The sequence below is a fragment of the Balaenoptera borealis genome (genome assembly GCF_965194805.1).
Source record: "Balaenoptera borealis genome assembly, chromosome: 2".
In the NCBI taxonomy this organism is placed as follows: Eukaryota; Metazoa; Chordata; class Mammalia; order Artiodactyla; family Balaenopteridae; genus Balaenoptera; species Balaenoptera borealis.
In genome coordinates this window covers 131,343,323-131,359,582 of record NC_138867.1, presented here as the reverse complement: position 1 = coordinate 131,359,582, position 16,260 = coordinate 131,343,323, and the positions used below count along the sequence as shown (strand labels likewise).

The 16,260-nt window shown below is 42.9% G+C and overlaps 1 protein-coding gene and 1 long non-coding RNA gene across 5 annotated transcripts in view; both read right to left on the bottom strand.

Moving 5' to 3' along the window:
- Nucleotides 1-16,260, bottom strand: part of LOC309622898 — an 843,724-nt gene that overhangs the window by 414,268 nt on the left and 413,196 nt on the right. The window lies entirely within an intron of this gene.
- Nucleotides 1-16,260, bottom strand: part of GRIA1 (glutamate ionotropic receptor AMPA type subunit 1) — a 315,761-nt gene that overhangs the window by 298,581 nt on the left and 920 nt on the right. For all 4 annotated transcript variants that reach the window (XR_014241162.1, XM_082379063.1, XM_082379062.1 and 1 more), the window contains exon 2: nucleotides 13,399-13,536. Coding sequence is in view for 3 of the 4 variants with exons in the window: in XM_082379063.1 (XP_082235189.1) it covers nucleotides 13,399-13,536 (138 nt within the window). In the remaining variant the exon portion in view is untranslated. The remainder of the gene's footprint in view (nucleotides 1-13,398; nucleotides 13,537-16,260) is intronic.

Here is a 16,260-nt window from a genome sequence, read left to right as displayed (position 1 = left end):
CCAGTGACTGTCTTGCCTTTGGCAGCACGTGCATCTCTGTCAACCCTTGACTTGCACATGCAACATGGTGCGGACAAGCCAGCATCTGCTCTAGGACAGCCTGCTCTAGGACAGCCTGCTCTAGGAGTGACCTGATTTGCAAGAAATTTTTTCAGAGCCCCTCCTTCTCCCCTGCCTAGACCAAGATTCTCAATCTAACTTGCCCATGTGGCTGTTTTTTCACATTACGCAGGGGATCATACTCCTGTCTGGCTTCTTTCCAACTTACCTATTTGAGCTTACATGTCACCTCCTTGGAGAGGTCTTCCTTGACCACTTAATCCAAAGTAGGTGTTCTCTTCTACAATAGTGATTTGTCACTACATCCTATTTTCCTATGACCATAGTAACAATCTCTATTACAATTTTTTAAATGTAAACATATTTATTTCCTATCTCCCTATAGAACATATGCTCCATGGAGACCAAGACCATATCTACCATTCTCCAGTGTTCCCTCAGGGCCTAGCAAAGTGTGGAACATACAGTAGTTGCTTGTATTGGTCAGCTATTGCTACATAACAAACCACCCCAAATTCAATGGTATATAACAATGAGCATTTACTATTGTGTTCACAGTTCTGCCAGTCAACTGAGATGGCTTTGCTTCAGACTTCAGTCTGTGGGTTGACTGCAGCACCTCTGGTTTTTTGCATTTCTCATTCTTCTGGGAGCAGCAGGCTCTCTGGGGCATGTTCTTCTCATGGCTTCTGCTTGAAACATGCCTAATAATATCCCATTTGCCAAGGCAAGTCACATGACCAAACATAACATTAGTGGAGCAGGGAGATATACTCTTCCCAAGGAGTTTGGGGAAGAGATGAATAATTACCAAAAATTTAATCTACCATGATGCTCCATAAATATCAGTGGTTGAATAAATGAATGCCCTCCCCTAGACCAGTTGACCTTTCTAGCTAAACAGCTCTCCAGTCATTACAATCCTGTGTTTCATCAGCATTAGTTTTAGAATTTCAGTCCATGGTGAATCCATGACCTAGTGTGATAAAAACCATACCACTCTGTTCTCCTTGGACAAGAACTAATTTAAGATCTCTGCCTGTTTAACAGAGGTTATAGCCTCTTTCATTTCATCCTGGCTCTCTCTATCCCCCGTCTTGAGGCATAGGGAAGGCTTCATTCCTGCCAAAAGCTAGAAGAGATAGAACCAATTAGAAGAGCCTACCATCTGGTGGTGTGGGCTCATCAGAATTGCAGCCAAGATTCCAACTGGGACTGTTAAAAGAGTTTGTGCACAATAGCTTGAGTGTCTGAGTAGAGCAGGGAACGTCTTGGTCACTGGGAAAGAGTAGAGGTGCCTCAAGATCACCAGATATCTTAGGGCTGACAGCCCCAACATTCTGTCAAAGAGTGGTCAGAAGGGCCACCCTCAGCTACACCCATGTGGGTGGACAACACTTCCTAAAACTGTTCCATGATCATGGGTTTGCTCCTGGCTGAGCGGGGATTAGCAAAGACTCCTCATAGCTTTGACTGACTCATGAGTCTGCCTGGATTTCAAACCTTTTGCCTGCACTGACCTCTGATCTTGCCTTATCCACCAGCATCCCTTGTATGCTCTTCTCTCATTGGTGGCTCTTCTCTGCCTTAGCATGTTGACCCTTGGTCTAGCTCCAGCCTCTCTGAATTTTCCCTTCTGAATTGTTGTGTGTGGGAGGACATCTGTGTTTTTTTTTTTTGCCTACTGAGCATCTAATGTCCATTGTTTTGGTAATAGCATCCTGATTTCCTTTGGAGGAATTATTGCTCCCCCATGTCCACGTAGTTTGGATAGACTGAATGAAACCAACAATCCATTTGGTACTTCTCACTGCCCCAAGCTCTAACAATGACCGTATGACTAGGCATAGAATGACCTAAAGAGGATAATATGCAGGCCACTGTGTCATGTTCAGAAATGAGCATGTGTCCTGATTTTTATTCAGTGACATCAGACCGAGGACTTTTGGGGAACTGAGGGCAAAAGAGAAGTTCCCTTTCCATTGGACTTTGAGATGGGCAGGTGTAGTCTGGCTGTGCCGGGATCTGACACATGAGTATAAAGCCAATTTAGAGAAAAGCTAAGCCCCAAAATCTAGAGGATCTATCTGCAGCCTGATGATATCATTCAAGCCCCTGAATCTAGCTGTACCTGAAATCAAAACTATCCAGTTAGTTTTCTATCACTTGTCACCAAAAGAGTCCTGACTACTCACTGCCCAAATGGGGTTGCCCCCTTGTCCCTATAAGCAGTAATTTCTTGAGCCAAAAACACTGTATTAATAGACAAAACACCTAGTAAATTATATTACCCTGCATTTGCTTAGCACTTCTGAATTTTTAAAGCTCTTTCATGTAAGTAGTGGCATTTGCCTATTCTAATTACCCTGAGAATATGGTATTATCACCCCATATTATACATCTGGAAACTAAACTGGACAAAAGATTTCTCAAGGTCATTACAAGTCAATGTCAAAGCTGGCACTGAGCAACTTATTTCAATTCCTGTATATGCCTTTCTATTAAATCTCATTGGAAATTGTCCCCACTGGTCTCTAATGCTCTTAAAATCAGAATGATATATACAAATGACTAAACTTTTATTGGGATGATTATCATAACATTATTTTTAGGAAAAAGCATTTGGAAATAAACTAGATATCCAATAACAGGCAATAGATGAAGTAAGTTAGGGTATGTGTGTACACTGAGCTTTTAAGAAGACATTAAGATGAATATGGGATGTTCAAAGTAACACGTGTTACACTGAGTAAAAAAATCATGTTCTTAGCCAGTAATATAAATATACTCTTAATTTTTAAATTGATATATTCAGAAAAAAGATGGGGAGTTTATCTTTAATATTATAATTACACAACTTTTATTTTGTTTGGTGTTTGTGTCCACATGGCTTTCTATAATACACATACTACTTTTGTACATGAAATAAAAGCTAGTCTCAAAAAGTTCATTTCCATCCTAGAGATTCCATGTAATGACATTAGCCTCCAGCTGCCTCCTTAACCCCGAGTTTGCCTGCATTCCCTGGGATCTGGACCTCCCGTGACCTTGGGCTTCCCTGTGCCCTCGGAACAGCAAGCTGTGATACACCAAAGTCATGGGAGTGGTCGGGGATAGAAAGAGATTTCCAGTAACCTCTGTACACTGCACACCTTGACTGCAGCTGGCACGCAGCAGCACAGGTCCCTTGAAAGGGCACAGGGCTGTGTTACACAAGAAGCAGGCACTGACACCGGGGGAGGAGGGCTACTGGCACCGGGGGAGGAGGGCTGCTGCCACAGGAGGGGAGCTATAGCATCCACAAGGGAGTAGGCAGACACCGCAGACAGTGAAATGAAGAAAGCCCTCCCAGCCCGCACATGTCTAGGGATGGAACCAGAAACCCAAGCCATTGCCCCCTCACTCCCCTGAGAGCTCAGCTTCCTCATCTGTGAAAAGGGGAGAATAAAATTATCTACTTGATGCCATTTTATTGAGTGGAAAGTTGATTTGAAATTAGCAATCATTTACTCCTTCTCACAATAACCACATATCAGTGGTACAATTCTTACCTTCCTTTGAAAGAAACTGTGGTTCAAAAAAGAGAATTGACTTGCCCAAGCCATGCAAGCCCTGCATGGCAGAGCCAGGCCTTGAACCGGAAATCCTTTATTTAGAAAATGGAGCCTTCTACCTTATTTTGGACCCTGACTGACAACAATCGTCTAGAAGGAGCTGGAATGAGCTTTTTTTTTTTTTTTTTTTTTTTTTTTTGGAATGAGCTTTTGATTGGACTTATAACTGGTTTTCACCTCCATCACTTTCCAGCTACAGTTATTATAATCGTCTTCCACGGGAATTTACAACACAGCCTGCTGGAACTCTCAGAATTCATAATATCCAAATACTACCCCATAAACAGCAGTAATGCAGGCTTATTTTCGTCCCTGCCGTTGATGTTACATAATATACAGCTCTGCATTCATTCATTCACTCATTAATTCATTCATTCATTTCACTAGCACCACCACACACTATTCTCTGGTGGAGACCGTGATGGGAAGCTAAAGAAAACAAGGTCACTGCCCCCAAGTTGCTTAGTCCAGTGGGGCAGGTAAAATAAGGGTCCAGGCACCTAAAACCCAGGGCTAAGTGTGACAGCTGCTACAGGGAAGATACAGAGGGCTACGGGACAGAGGAGAGTGTGAATGTGGGGGGCTGGGACAAGGGAGGATTAGGAGAGAAGATGATGCAAGAGCTAGGACAGACCAGAGGGACAGAATTTCGATAAGGAAATATGGGAGGCGTAGTGTGTAGGTGGAGGAAACAGCAGTGTGAATTTGAGGACCATTGAGTTGCCTGGTTTGAATGGAGGCCAGGATTCAGTGTAGTGTAGCCTTCCCGTCTGATAAATTAAGTGGAGTTCTAGATGATTCTCTGCCTCCGCACACGTACTCACCAAATTTCTTGGCCCTCTGCTGGATCAGCTTCGCCTCCGAGAGCACATCCACAGATACACCACAGAGCCACATACAGCATATGACCCCTACGGCCAGCCAAGAGTTTCCCCTTGCCCCCAGCGTCTGTCCCCTTTCCTTTGCCAGACTCCGTCCCAAACTGGACACGGGAGTAAAGGAACAAAGACATTAGCAAAAAGTCTCCAGGGAACCTGAAAGCGGCAAAGTGTTCTTGAGCCTCTGATTCCCGGTGAGAAACAGACATCTGAACATGGCACTTCTCTGCTTAGAACCCTTCAGTGGGTTTCCCACAGCTCTTGGGCTAAAGATCAAATTCCATAACAGGACCCACCAGGCCTGGCCCTTGCCACCGTCCCCAGCCCCATACTCCTGCACCCCTTACCCCCCCCACCAGCCCTCTGCCCAGAAGGCTTCTAGAATATTCCTCCTGTTCCCGACACCACATCACCCAAAGCCTTCAGTTCTCAGCTCAAACAAACACCTATTCACCTCTCTGCCCAAAGATGGTTCCTTTGTAATATGCTTTCATTGAATCATGGCCCTTTCTTTCACATCTTTATCCTGATCTATAATGATGCACTCATTGGTATGATTATTTGACTAATAGCTGCATCCCTTACTAGCCGGTAAGCTCCATGAGCACAGGGCTGCTTTCTGTTTTTGTTCACAATAGTAAGCACTCCACAAATACTGGTTGAATATTGAATGAATGCACCTGAGGCCCATGGTTGGCTTAATACCCCTGTATCTGCATGCAAATGTAGCTTGGCTGTGCAACTCGGTGGGCAGGGTTCAGAGCTTTTCTCAGAGTCTCAATTTGTTCAGTGAGCCTCTGTCCAACCAAAGGCTGGTACAAAAGCTTCTTCTCTTAATTGTTTATTCCTGGAGTTTTCCATGCACTCTCATCATTGAAATACAGCCCTAGAAGGACTCTTAGAGGTCATAGGAGCTTCATCGTACAAATAAGCATGGGAGTGGAACTCTGAAGTCACACGTGAATGACTCAAGAAAATAGTAAATAGTCCAGCACTTGAATCCACGTCTTCAAATCTCAATCCAATATACTTTTCCCTGGTCAGACTTGGTGTGTGCGTGTGTGTGTGTGTGTGTGTGTGTGTGTGTGTATGTGTGTGTGCATGCACATGTGTGTATCTTCCTATCATCCCATCTACATTCCACCTGCCCTTCTACCTACCTGGTCTGATTCTTCCAACTGGAAGTTTTCCTTCCCTTCTCTCAATGTGTGTGTGAGTGAGAGAAGGGGAGTGCAGAGAACCTCTCCATTATATCAGTTTTTTGTGCATGCCTATTTTCTCTGTAAGAACCTGAGCCCTTAAGGGGAGAATCAATGACTAATGCATTTTATTTCCCCCAATTCCTAGTGTAATGCCTTGTAATGGCAAATGGATTTTATCTCGTGTATCAACTGCAACTCTGACCAATTTGTAGCCACTGCCTGGAATGTTCTGGTGAGAGGGAATTTAAGGCCATGTCTAGATTCAGTGGAAAAGAATTCTGTAATCAATTAATGCTGTCTGCAAGGGTATGAGAGGGGGCTGTAATGGTACATATGCTCCATAGGGGGCAATAGTAAAAGTGCTTTGAAGGAACGCATGAACACATAAATGAATCTTAACTTTTTCCCAAATGTCCTATATGACTACTTTATCTTGAGCATCTAAAAGAATAGTAATCTCACCCATCTCAGCAGAAGTGTTCAAACTAATCTCAGGAAGCAATGTTCACACTCTTCTGCATCAAAAAACTGATGATCATCAATATTATCATAAGAACCAAGAGTCAAGCACAGACAATGTTGGGGCCTGTGTGTCTCCAAGTGAGGGCAGAGGTGAAAGTGGAGAAACCACAATCACACTGTAACATCAACCAGAGAAATGCAGACATCTGCCATGTAACCGGGAGCTCAGCATGGATGCAAGAGATAAAGTCTGAACTCTCCACCTGGCAAAAATAAATATATGCCGTAGTGGTAGAGATGAGGGGAGGAGAAATATTGTGACTCTACCCACTCAAAAACCTTCCTCTCATGACACGCCCCAAATCTGCTCCACCCTTCAATACCTGCTCCAGTTCCACCTCCTGCAAGAAGTATTCCTTATCTACAGCCATCTGCCTCTGCCTTGGAAGTCTTAGAACTTAATCCTGAATCATAAACTTCACTTCTTTTGGCACTTCTTGTGTTGGGCTCTTTTCCTGCTGTTTCACTTTGTTTGTGTCCATAATATTCCTCTGTCTCAAAAGGGTGAAAGCTCACTGAATTTTGGAGTTTGCAAAGCTGGCTTCACATATTAGTTTAGGCTCTTCTTCACTGGGTAATGTGGAGAAGACACTTAATCATTCTCACTCTCAGTAGTGCCATCTATAAAATGGAGATAGTAACCTCTCAAGATTATTATAAAGTATAAATAAGACAACATGTGTGAAGTGTGTGGCATATGGTAGGTCTTCAGAATAATCCTTGTTTATCCTCCCAACAGTTTCATTAGTACATATAGATCAATTTTTTTTTTTTTTTTCGCTGTGCCACATGGCTTGCAGGATCTTAGTTTTCAGACCAGGGATTGAACCCGTGCCCCCTGCAGTGGAAGCTCGGAGTCCTAACCACTGGACCTCCAGGGAATTCCCTAGACCAGTTTCTCGAGAGCAGGAGTTACATATCTTTTGTGGCCTCTACTGTTTATTGCAGGGTGAGGGACAGATATTATGAAAATAAAATAATAAAACGGCAGATGCTGAAGTATATAAATCAGGTGTGAGCACATTGGCCTACTTACAGGCCAGGCCAAGTAACATAATTTGTTATACTGGCCACATGTCTGATAAGGAGCGGTCAGGACTTCGGTAAACTTGAGAGATTATAGTTTATACTTAAATCGGTCAGCATTTCTCTAGACAGTAGAAGCGGAGCAGGAATGTGGGTCCAGAGTTGCCTGATGCCCTAAGTTTTTTCAAAGAAGCCGGAAGTTTGGATTTTTATCCCAAATTTTGAAAAGCATCATGCAGGTCAGGCGAACAAGTCTCTGGACTGTTAGTTTGCAGTTCAGAAAATGATGAGGGATGCTCAGGCGAAAGCTAAGAGGCCACGTGTCTGTTGCCAGCACCTAACGTCTTGTTAGAACGCCCTTGGGCTTCCTAAGTAGGTCCACAACAGAGGGAGACCCACTGGAAATAGGCACACTGCACTCCATCTGATTGTTATTTAAGTTCCCAGCATCTATGCTGTGTGACTCTCTGATTCCTGGAAACATTTGTTCATTTGTGTTAAGGGAATAGCCCTGTGCCAGGTGTTCTCAGCAACACCAAACAACAGCTAAACATGGTCTTTCTGAACAGCGATTCACATTCTGGTGGTAGGGTTGACCTATAAACACACAACACAGGCAGCATTGCAGAGCAAATCACCTGGGGCTTAAAAGCTCAATGCTTCCAGGCAGGTGGAGAAAAGGAGAGAAATGGGCTGCTCGAGAGAGAAGCCATCCAGGTGGGATACTCCCATCCTAGCCAACTGGGGCTACGTAGACCCAGGGTCCAGTGTTGCCAGATGGTTTGAAATTTCAAAGAGAACTAAGATACCCAAACTCCGACGTGCAATTCAATGCTTCTTAAACACTGTGCTGAAAGTGGCTTGGGGATAGCCATTGGGTCACCCCTTCCGCAGCATTTGACAACTGGCAAATGAGAGGCCCAGCATGGAGTGACACAGGAGGTCAGAGCAGGGGAAGAACTAGGTAAAGCGTTCTCTTTTCTTTTGCACACGCTGTTCCCTCTGCCTGGAACACACTTGCCTCATTTCTTTCTGGCCCCCTCACCTTGACCTCCTAGAAAGCTTCCATTTATCAGTGAGACTCAAATCAACCACCACCCTCTGAGAGGCCAACCCCACTTTTCAAAGCATCTCTAACACTCCCTGCAAGTGACTGCTGTAACACTTAAAACATTACATTTTTAACTTCTCTTCATAGGACGGTTGGTTTCACTAGGGATAAAGTCCTCCAGGGTGGGAACATGTCTTACTTTTGTCTACATTTCTAGTGCTTAGCACCACGCCTGGGCTTGGTTAAGGGCTCAAAAAAATGCTTGCTAAAGGAATGCAAGGTTTTTAAAGAGCTTCTTCAAGTGGGATGCCCATATTAACTGCTGCCAAATCTCCCCAGGGCCAGCTCTTGAATATTCTGATTCAGGAAGTCTAGAGTCTGCCCCTGAGTCTTGCTTTAAGCAAGCTCCCTGGGTGAATTTTCTGTGCGCTGAAGTTTGAGGATCTCCAGGCTAAACTGTAACTCCCACAAGGAAAGAAGCTGTCTCTTCTTTGTCGGCCATTATATTCCTAGCACCTGGCACTGTGCTGGGCAAACAGTGGAAATTCAGCATGTATTCGCTGAACAAATAAATGGATGACTAAATGAAAAGTAAGGATTAAGTTGCAACAGTGCTCCTCCGAAATCTAATAGGAACCCCAATTAGTATTTCATCTGTCCCTTTATTCATACTTCCATAAAGACACCAAGATAAGCTGAACAGCTAGTCAGTAACTACCATCTCTGTGGACAGACTCTTCAACTCCTGCCCTTGTGGGCTTGGAAGTATACTCAGAGGAGATCCTAAAGCATTTGCGTTGCTGATTCAATGACTTTATCCCTTAATGATGGCGGAAAAGGAAAGAAGCAAAGGTGGAATGCAAAGAAGACACAGAACTCTCATCTTGGCTGGAGGTATTAGCGATACTCTCCCCTGCGTTCCCTACCCTCTAAGGACCACTCTGCCTTTTTAATGTCCCCTGTTGCCAATACATCTAGCAGGAATAGTTCCTGTTACACTTCCTCTCCTTTCCCTTCTCCACCCTCTGGTGGAGGGATCATGAATAGCAAAATGTATAGGAAAAAAACAAATGACAGGAAAATGATGAAAAAATAAAGATTTGCTTATTTTCTGGAGGTAAGACTGGGAGAGTTAATTTAAGGTTAACTACTAGTCCAGATTTCAAAAAGGCACATGAAATTAAATCTCAATAAGATGCTTCCTTAATTTTCAATAAATGATTAGTTAAGGCATCATACCTAAAACCTCTCTGCTCCCTTCGACATTTTTTTACTCAATCCAAATTGGAACAGATGTCAATTTTCCCAGACCAATGGATCACAGTGAACACAGCCCCAAAGGGTTCACTAGTCTCAGATGAAAGTTAACAAAGAATCTTCCAGGCAGGCTGGAAATTACATTGCCACCATAGCCACCCCAATAGCTCAGTACCCTCTCAGTTCTCGGACACACAGCAGAGTCCCCATTGGACTGTAAGCCATTTAAGAGCAAGGACCTTTTATCATCTCTGTTTTTCCAATGACCATATCAGTTCATAGCATTGAAGAAATGTTTAAAGAATGACCAAATTCTTGCAGCTCTATTTACGATAGCCAGGACATGGAAGCAACCTAAGTGTCCATCGACAGATGAATGGATAAAGAAGATGTGGCACATATATACAATGGAATATTACTCAGCCATAAAAAGAAATGAAATTGAGTTATTTGTAGTGAGGTGGAGGGACCTAGAGTCTGTCATACAGAGTGAAGTAAGTCAGAAAGAGAAAAACAAATACCGTATGTTAACGCATATATATGGAATCTAAAAAAAAAAAAATTGTCATGAAGAACCTAGGGGTAGGACGGGAATAAAGACGCAGACCTACTAGAGAATGGACTTGAGGACACCGGGAGGAGGAAGGGTAAGCTGGGACAAAGTGAGAGAGTGGCATGGACATATAGACACTACCAAATGTAAAACCGATAGCTAGTGGGAAGCAGCCGCATAGCACAGGGAGATCAGCTCAGTGCTTTGTGACCACCTAGAAGGGTGGGATAGGGAGGGTGGGAGGGAGGGAGACGCAAGAGGGAAGAGATATGGGGATATATGTATATGTATAGCTGATTCACCTAGTTATAAAGCAGAAACTAACACACCATTGTAAAGCAATTATACTCCAATAAAGATGTTAAAAAAATAAATAAATAAAGACAGGAACAGTTTGGGGGGGGAAAAAAAAAAGAATGACCAAATTCATAGAAAACTGTACACTGGTATATGGCAGGAATCAAGTTCAAGAACCCATATCCACTCACTTCCGGTTCATTAACCACAGTGGATGACATTGTGTGTATCACATTTCAATCCTCCCAATAAACGGCCAACAACCCTATTAGAGATCAAGTCTTAGGTTGTTAAGATAACGGTACAGAAACACAACCTTTTGCCTTAGAACATTTCCTCCAATTTTTGTCTTTTATTATTTTGTCCTGTCAGTCAACATCTCGACACTAGAATAGCAGTTAACATCTCTTTCCACCAAGCTCTGTTGTAGTCAGTTCTCAGCAGTATGAGTGAATACACATGCCAGCCATTTATTCTTCTAGATTCCCTAAGCAAATAATCCTTCTAGAGTAATGGATCCCTTTGAGAGGGTGACAAAAGCTGTGGAGCCTCTACCCAGGGAATAAATTAAAATATGCACATGCCTGCAATAGGTTATGCGTAATCTCTGGTGGTTTTTAGATACATTGATGCCCACACCTAAATCCTCTCTTTAAAAATTCTCCTTTAAGCCATATTGAAAGAAATGGGAAGTTATCTAATAACCAAATGCCTACTCAATATTATTTTAGCTTTCCAGGGAGATGGTTTCACAGAACTACAATTCAGCAGTTAAACTTCAGCTCACTTTTAAGTGTTGTGAGTAACACAGTTGACAAGATTTTCAACCTCAGCATTACCAGAATGCAGAATTGCTGTTTTATTTATTCAGTGGGTCACTCCTGTGCAAAATCATGGCTACAGTTTGAAGCATTATAAGGTTTTCTGCCTAGGTGCTTTATCAGGCCACTGCCTTATAAAACTCTGAAAATTCCCTTTTGTTTCTTGGGTAATCTCAGTGAAATTGATCAAGTTACCGTGGGATCTATGTATCTATCGCAGTGCCCAGAAACATGTACCTTGGGGTCACAAGACCACCATTTACTTCTTGGGTGACCCTGGGCAAGTTATATAACCTGTTGCAGCCTTAGTTTCCTCTTCTCTAAAAGGAAGATAATATAGAGCACTGCAGGGCTCCTGTGAGGATTAAACAAACTAACACATGAAAAGCAATTAGTGCGTTGCAGGGCCACAGTGGATGTTCAGTAAACGGTAATGAATGTTACTATAATTGTCCATAAAATACTTATCATAGTTCTTGACACACAGTAAGTCCTCAGTAAATGGAATCTGAAATAATTATAATTCTTTTTTTTATTGAAGTATAGTTGCTTTACAATGTTTCAGGTGTACAGCAAAGTGATTCAGTCATATATATATATATATATATATATACACACACACACACACACACATATATATATACATATACATATATATATATTCTTTTTCAGATTCTTTTCCATTATAGGTTGTTACATGATACTGAATATAGTTCCCTGTGCTATAAAGTAGGTCCTTGTTGTTTATCCATTATATATATAGCAGTGTGTATCTGTTAATCCCAAACTCCTAATTTATCCCCCTCCCCACTTTTCCCCTTTGGTAACAATAAGTTTGTTTTCCGTGTCTGTGAATCTGTTTCTGTTTTGTAAATAAGATCATTTGTATCATTTTTTTAGATTCCACATATGTGATATCATATGATATTTGTCTTTCTCTGATTTATTTCACTTAGTATGATAAGCTCTATGTCCATCCATCTCGTTGCAAATGGCATTATTTCATTCTTTTTTATGGCTGAGTAATTGGAATAATTATAATTCTTGGAATTTGCATATACATTATCTTATGAGTGGTCTTAGGGATAGGGAGAATGCTGAATTCTCAGTTTGAGTGTGTTCAATTCAAATCATTGAGAGCTCACCGGGAGGGGAATGTGGGAAAGCAGTGAAGGAAATATGGTGCATGCCTTCTGCCATCCACAGCTCAGCAGAAGCCACCAAGGCCACAGTGGCACCCAGAGCCTACAGTGCCAATTTAATCCACTTTCGAGTTGTTCTTGCCCATTCAGCTCACACTTCCATGCCATCAATTCCTACTTGAGCTTAATCCCTGGAGGGAAAATGTCTCTACTGATTAAATTTTATGCTTTCACCTGTCTTAAAATGGCAATCATGCCACCACACAGGTTTCCTTTTCAGCCTTAGTTGTCAGAAAAACTCAGAATGGTGTTTGTTGCCCGCATTTTATAATGCATTCAGTTCAGATGGCAGAAATTGGCCTCTCCTTTCTCCTTCTTGGGGTCACCTCTGTTCTGTTTTGTGCTCAAAGGCCATCCTAAAAACCGTGTAAGCCATCCGTCACTTCAAAGTATTTTGGAAATAATCAAGGCATAAACTTTTTAAAATAATTATTGGTCATTTCTAAAAATGGGAAACCAAATAGACACCTTCTCAGGTATCCTTCCTTATCAAGCTATAGAGACGTTTTCTCCTTTTAACTGTGCACAGGAAAGGCGTAAGCACTTTAAACCACATTCCCCAAGTCAGAACCTTTCATTCTACGCCTCTCAGAAGTTTCCTAAGTGTGAAACTCTCAACGGAACCAGAAAACCTCTGCGAGGTAGGGGAGATGCAGTCAACCCTAGTCCTCATCGTGCTGGCATTGAAAGTTATCTGGCAGTGAAAAAGCAAACCCATTCTATGAAACGCTGCAGGATCTAACATACCAACTGATGGAATCACTCAAAAGGCCCTGGAAATTTTTCTTGTCGGGCTTTCTCTTACGAATACGGATGACAGCTCGTCATTTTTTGCAACATCGCCACCTACATACAGGCCCTCCCTTCATTGGTCGATCGCAGAAAGAAATCTCAGAAATAGAAGCAATTACTTACATCTATAGGTCATCTCAAAGCTGTCACTGATGTTCACAATATCAATCTGGGGGAGCAGCTTTGGGGGCTCTGTGAGTTGCGACAAAGCAAATCTAAAAGCGGCATGTTCCTGTGACTGCTGGTTTGGAAATAATCCCCCTGTGAGGAGAGAAAATGCAACATGGTATCTGGGCTAGAGACCGGTTTGATTCCGCAACAGCCCACCCCAGATGGGCCCTTTTCTTCTCCCCAGTCCATACTCACTAGGTGTTGCCTTTAGTAGTGGGGATCAGAATTCACATAGACTCAACTGCAACCTGAGGCTTCAACTTCCACAGATGAGCTTTTATGTGACAAGGACTCTAACATCTGTCACTGCCCAAATATTTGATTGTTCACCCCTCAACTCAGTTCAGGTCAGAGAAAACAGGAGCATTGTGGAGTTTTTCGTCCTTCTTTCTCGTGCAAACCTCTTAGGCAGCCTATGCTCTTGCATGTACTTAAACCCTAGCCGTGCCTAATTTTTCCTATATCGGACCCGTTTCTCATCATAGAGCCTTACAGGAAGTAGTGCTAATACATGTTACAGAGTAAACTCTAGCTCTGGGAGCCTATGAGCTTCTCCAGCACTATAACCGTTTGCTTTGACTTTGACCCTTGTAGTCTTTGACCTAGCAAGACCTGTTTGACAATCCTCTAAGGTTAATTCAGTTCCTCTGAAAACTGATTTTCTGCAAACAGTGTTTTGCTGCTTCTTTCACCACTCATGATTCCAGGAATGACTTGTTACATAAGGGATTGCCATCGTGTGTATTTGCCTGGGAGAACCTTGGGCTTCAAAGCTCTGGGGGCTTAAGGATGTCCAGAGGATGCAAACATTCTATTCTAGTAAAAAGCAGAACAAAGGGGCCTGGCGGGGCTCCTGTTTAAGAAACAAGAGTACACACCTTACCTTTGTATTTACTGTGGACACGTAAATAAATTAAAATATATATCTGTGAAGTAAAGTCAGCAGTTTCCAGAGACTGAACTATAATGAATGTTTACATAGAAGTTTATCTCAGATTCCTTAGGAATCCCAATCCCAATGTGATACACTTTTAACTTCTTATACAGTAGATATGTGTTTGTTTTTAACAACCAGTAAATGAATCGTAAGGCTTTTGTTAGAGGCAGTACAAGTAGAATCAAGTACTATCTGGTGGCAGTGATATTTTCAGCATGTGTTCTACAATTTAACGTTTCAACCTTTTATGTGAAAACAAAAACAATGGTTCAATCAGTTGAACAAGCAAGTTGGGGCAAAATATGATGAAAAATCTGCAGAGATACATAAGCAAGCATCTCTACGTATACACAAAACACCCTGTGCATTTATATATCCACGGCAATATACACAAATACACTTGGAGAAAGCAAGTCCTCATATCTTAAGTATTTCCAATCAGCAAAGTATGGGCAATACATAAGCACCAACGTAAAGAAGAGCCACACGTAAGAGCAAGTGATTTATACATGGTCATATGCCTCCATTTTAAAGGACAAAAACAAAAAAATTCTTCTTGATTCTGATGCTCCCCCCTCCCCCCCAGATGACCACACCCCAAACACTTCCCTGGCTTCCTCCTCCCCTGCAATGAATGAAAGAGAGCGGGTGGGGGTGGGGAGGTAGGCGGCTATAGGCTGGGCTGCAAGAGAAGCGTCTCCAGAGGCAGGAAGTTTTGTTTTGCGTCTAAGGCAGTAACACACATATACAGACACACTTCAGAATGTAGCTTAACAGGTGTCAGGAAACAAAGCAAGTTACTCCATGGCTGTTCTAACTACCTTCAGAACCAGCACACTGGAGAGGCCAAAAGAGACTGATACTGCAGCACATATGTGCCCAACAAAAGACCACCTGCACCACATCGCCCCACAAACACACGCACACAAGAGACACAAACTCCTAGGAACGGGAACTTTCCCTAGTGGAGCAATGTCCGTGTCAGGGGAGAGAAATCAGAACCCAGACCCACCAAGATGCCTGCAAGCAAAGCAGCTTGCTGGATTCCGGGACATAAACAGCCCTGAGATGCTGGTCATACTGAATCCCTGAGCCCTTGTGGACACACGTTGTTACTGGTGTTACTGCTTCTGTTTGTTTCGCTTTCACCCGTTGTTATTAGGAGGAGCAATAGCTATCGGCTGCCCCCATAAATACAGGGAGGGTGAGGGTCCTTTGAGGAGCGTGACAACCAGGAATGGGAAATGGGGAACAAAAAAGCATGCAGCGTGTTGAAACCTGCCTCCAAGTTGAGAGGCTGGAGCTCAGTGATGGGGAAAGCTAAGAGGAGGGGAGAGGAACATGGGGATGTGTGTGTTTGTGTGTGTGTAAAAGGTAGACCGTATCTGTGGATGGAGAAATCTAAGAGGAGTGGGCGATTGAAGGAGTAGGAAAAAAGGCAGGCTAGGAAGTTCCAGAATCGGAGGAGTGGGGACCACCAGCCCAGCATGGCAGACAGCAGACAGAAGGCAGCTAGAAGAGTCCAGAGCAGGAGAGAGAGCCCCCTTCACCTAGAGTGGGGGGCCTTTTTAGCATTATTTTAGTGGCTGCAATAAACCCAGCATCCTTCACTCCTTCTTTTAGAGGGTCTCTTTCCCCTCCCCCAGGTGAGAAATCCCCACCTCTCTCAAATATATATGTACATATTTAATCCATAATCACACACACCACACATATTTATACAAACAGGTGAAATCGGGCACCATCTACCAAGCCACGTAGTTAACTCCTTCAACACCCCTTTACTTGTTACAGCCTGATTTTTTTTCCTCCAAAGCAGTGGTTCCTCCATTTCACATGCTCATGCCTAGAGTGTGAGTGGTGTGTGAGGACCTGTG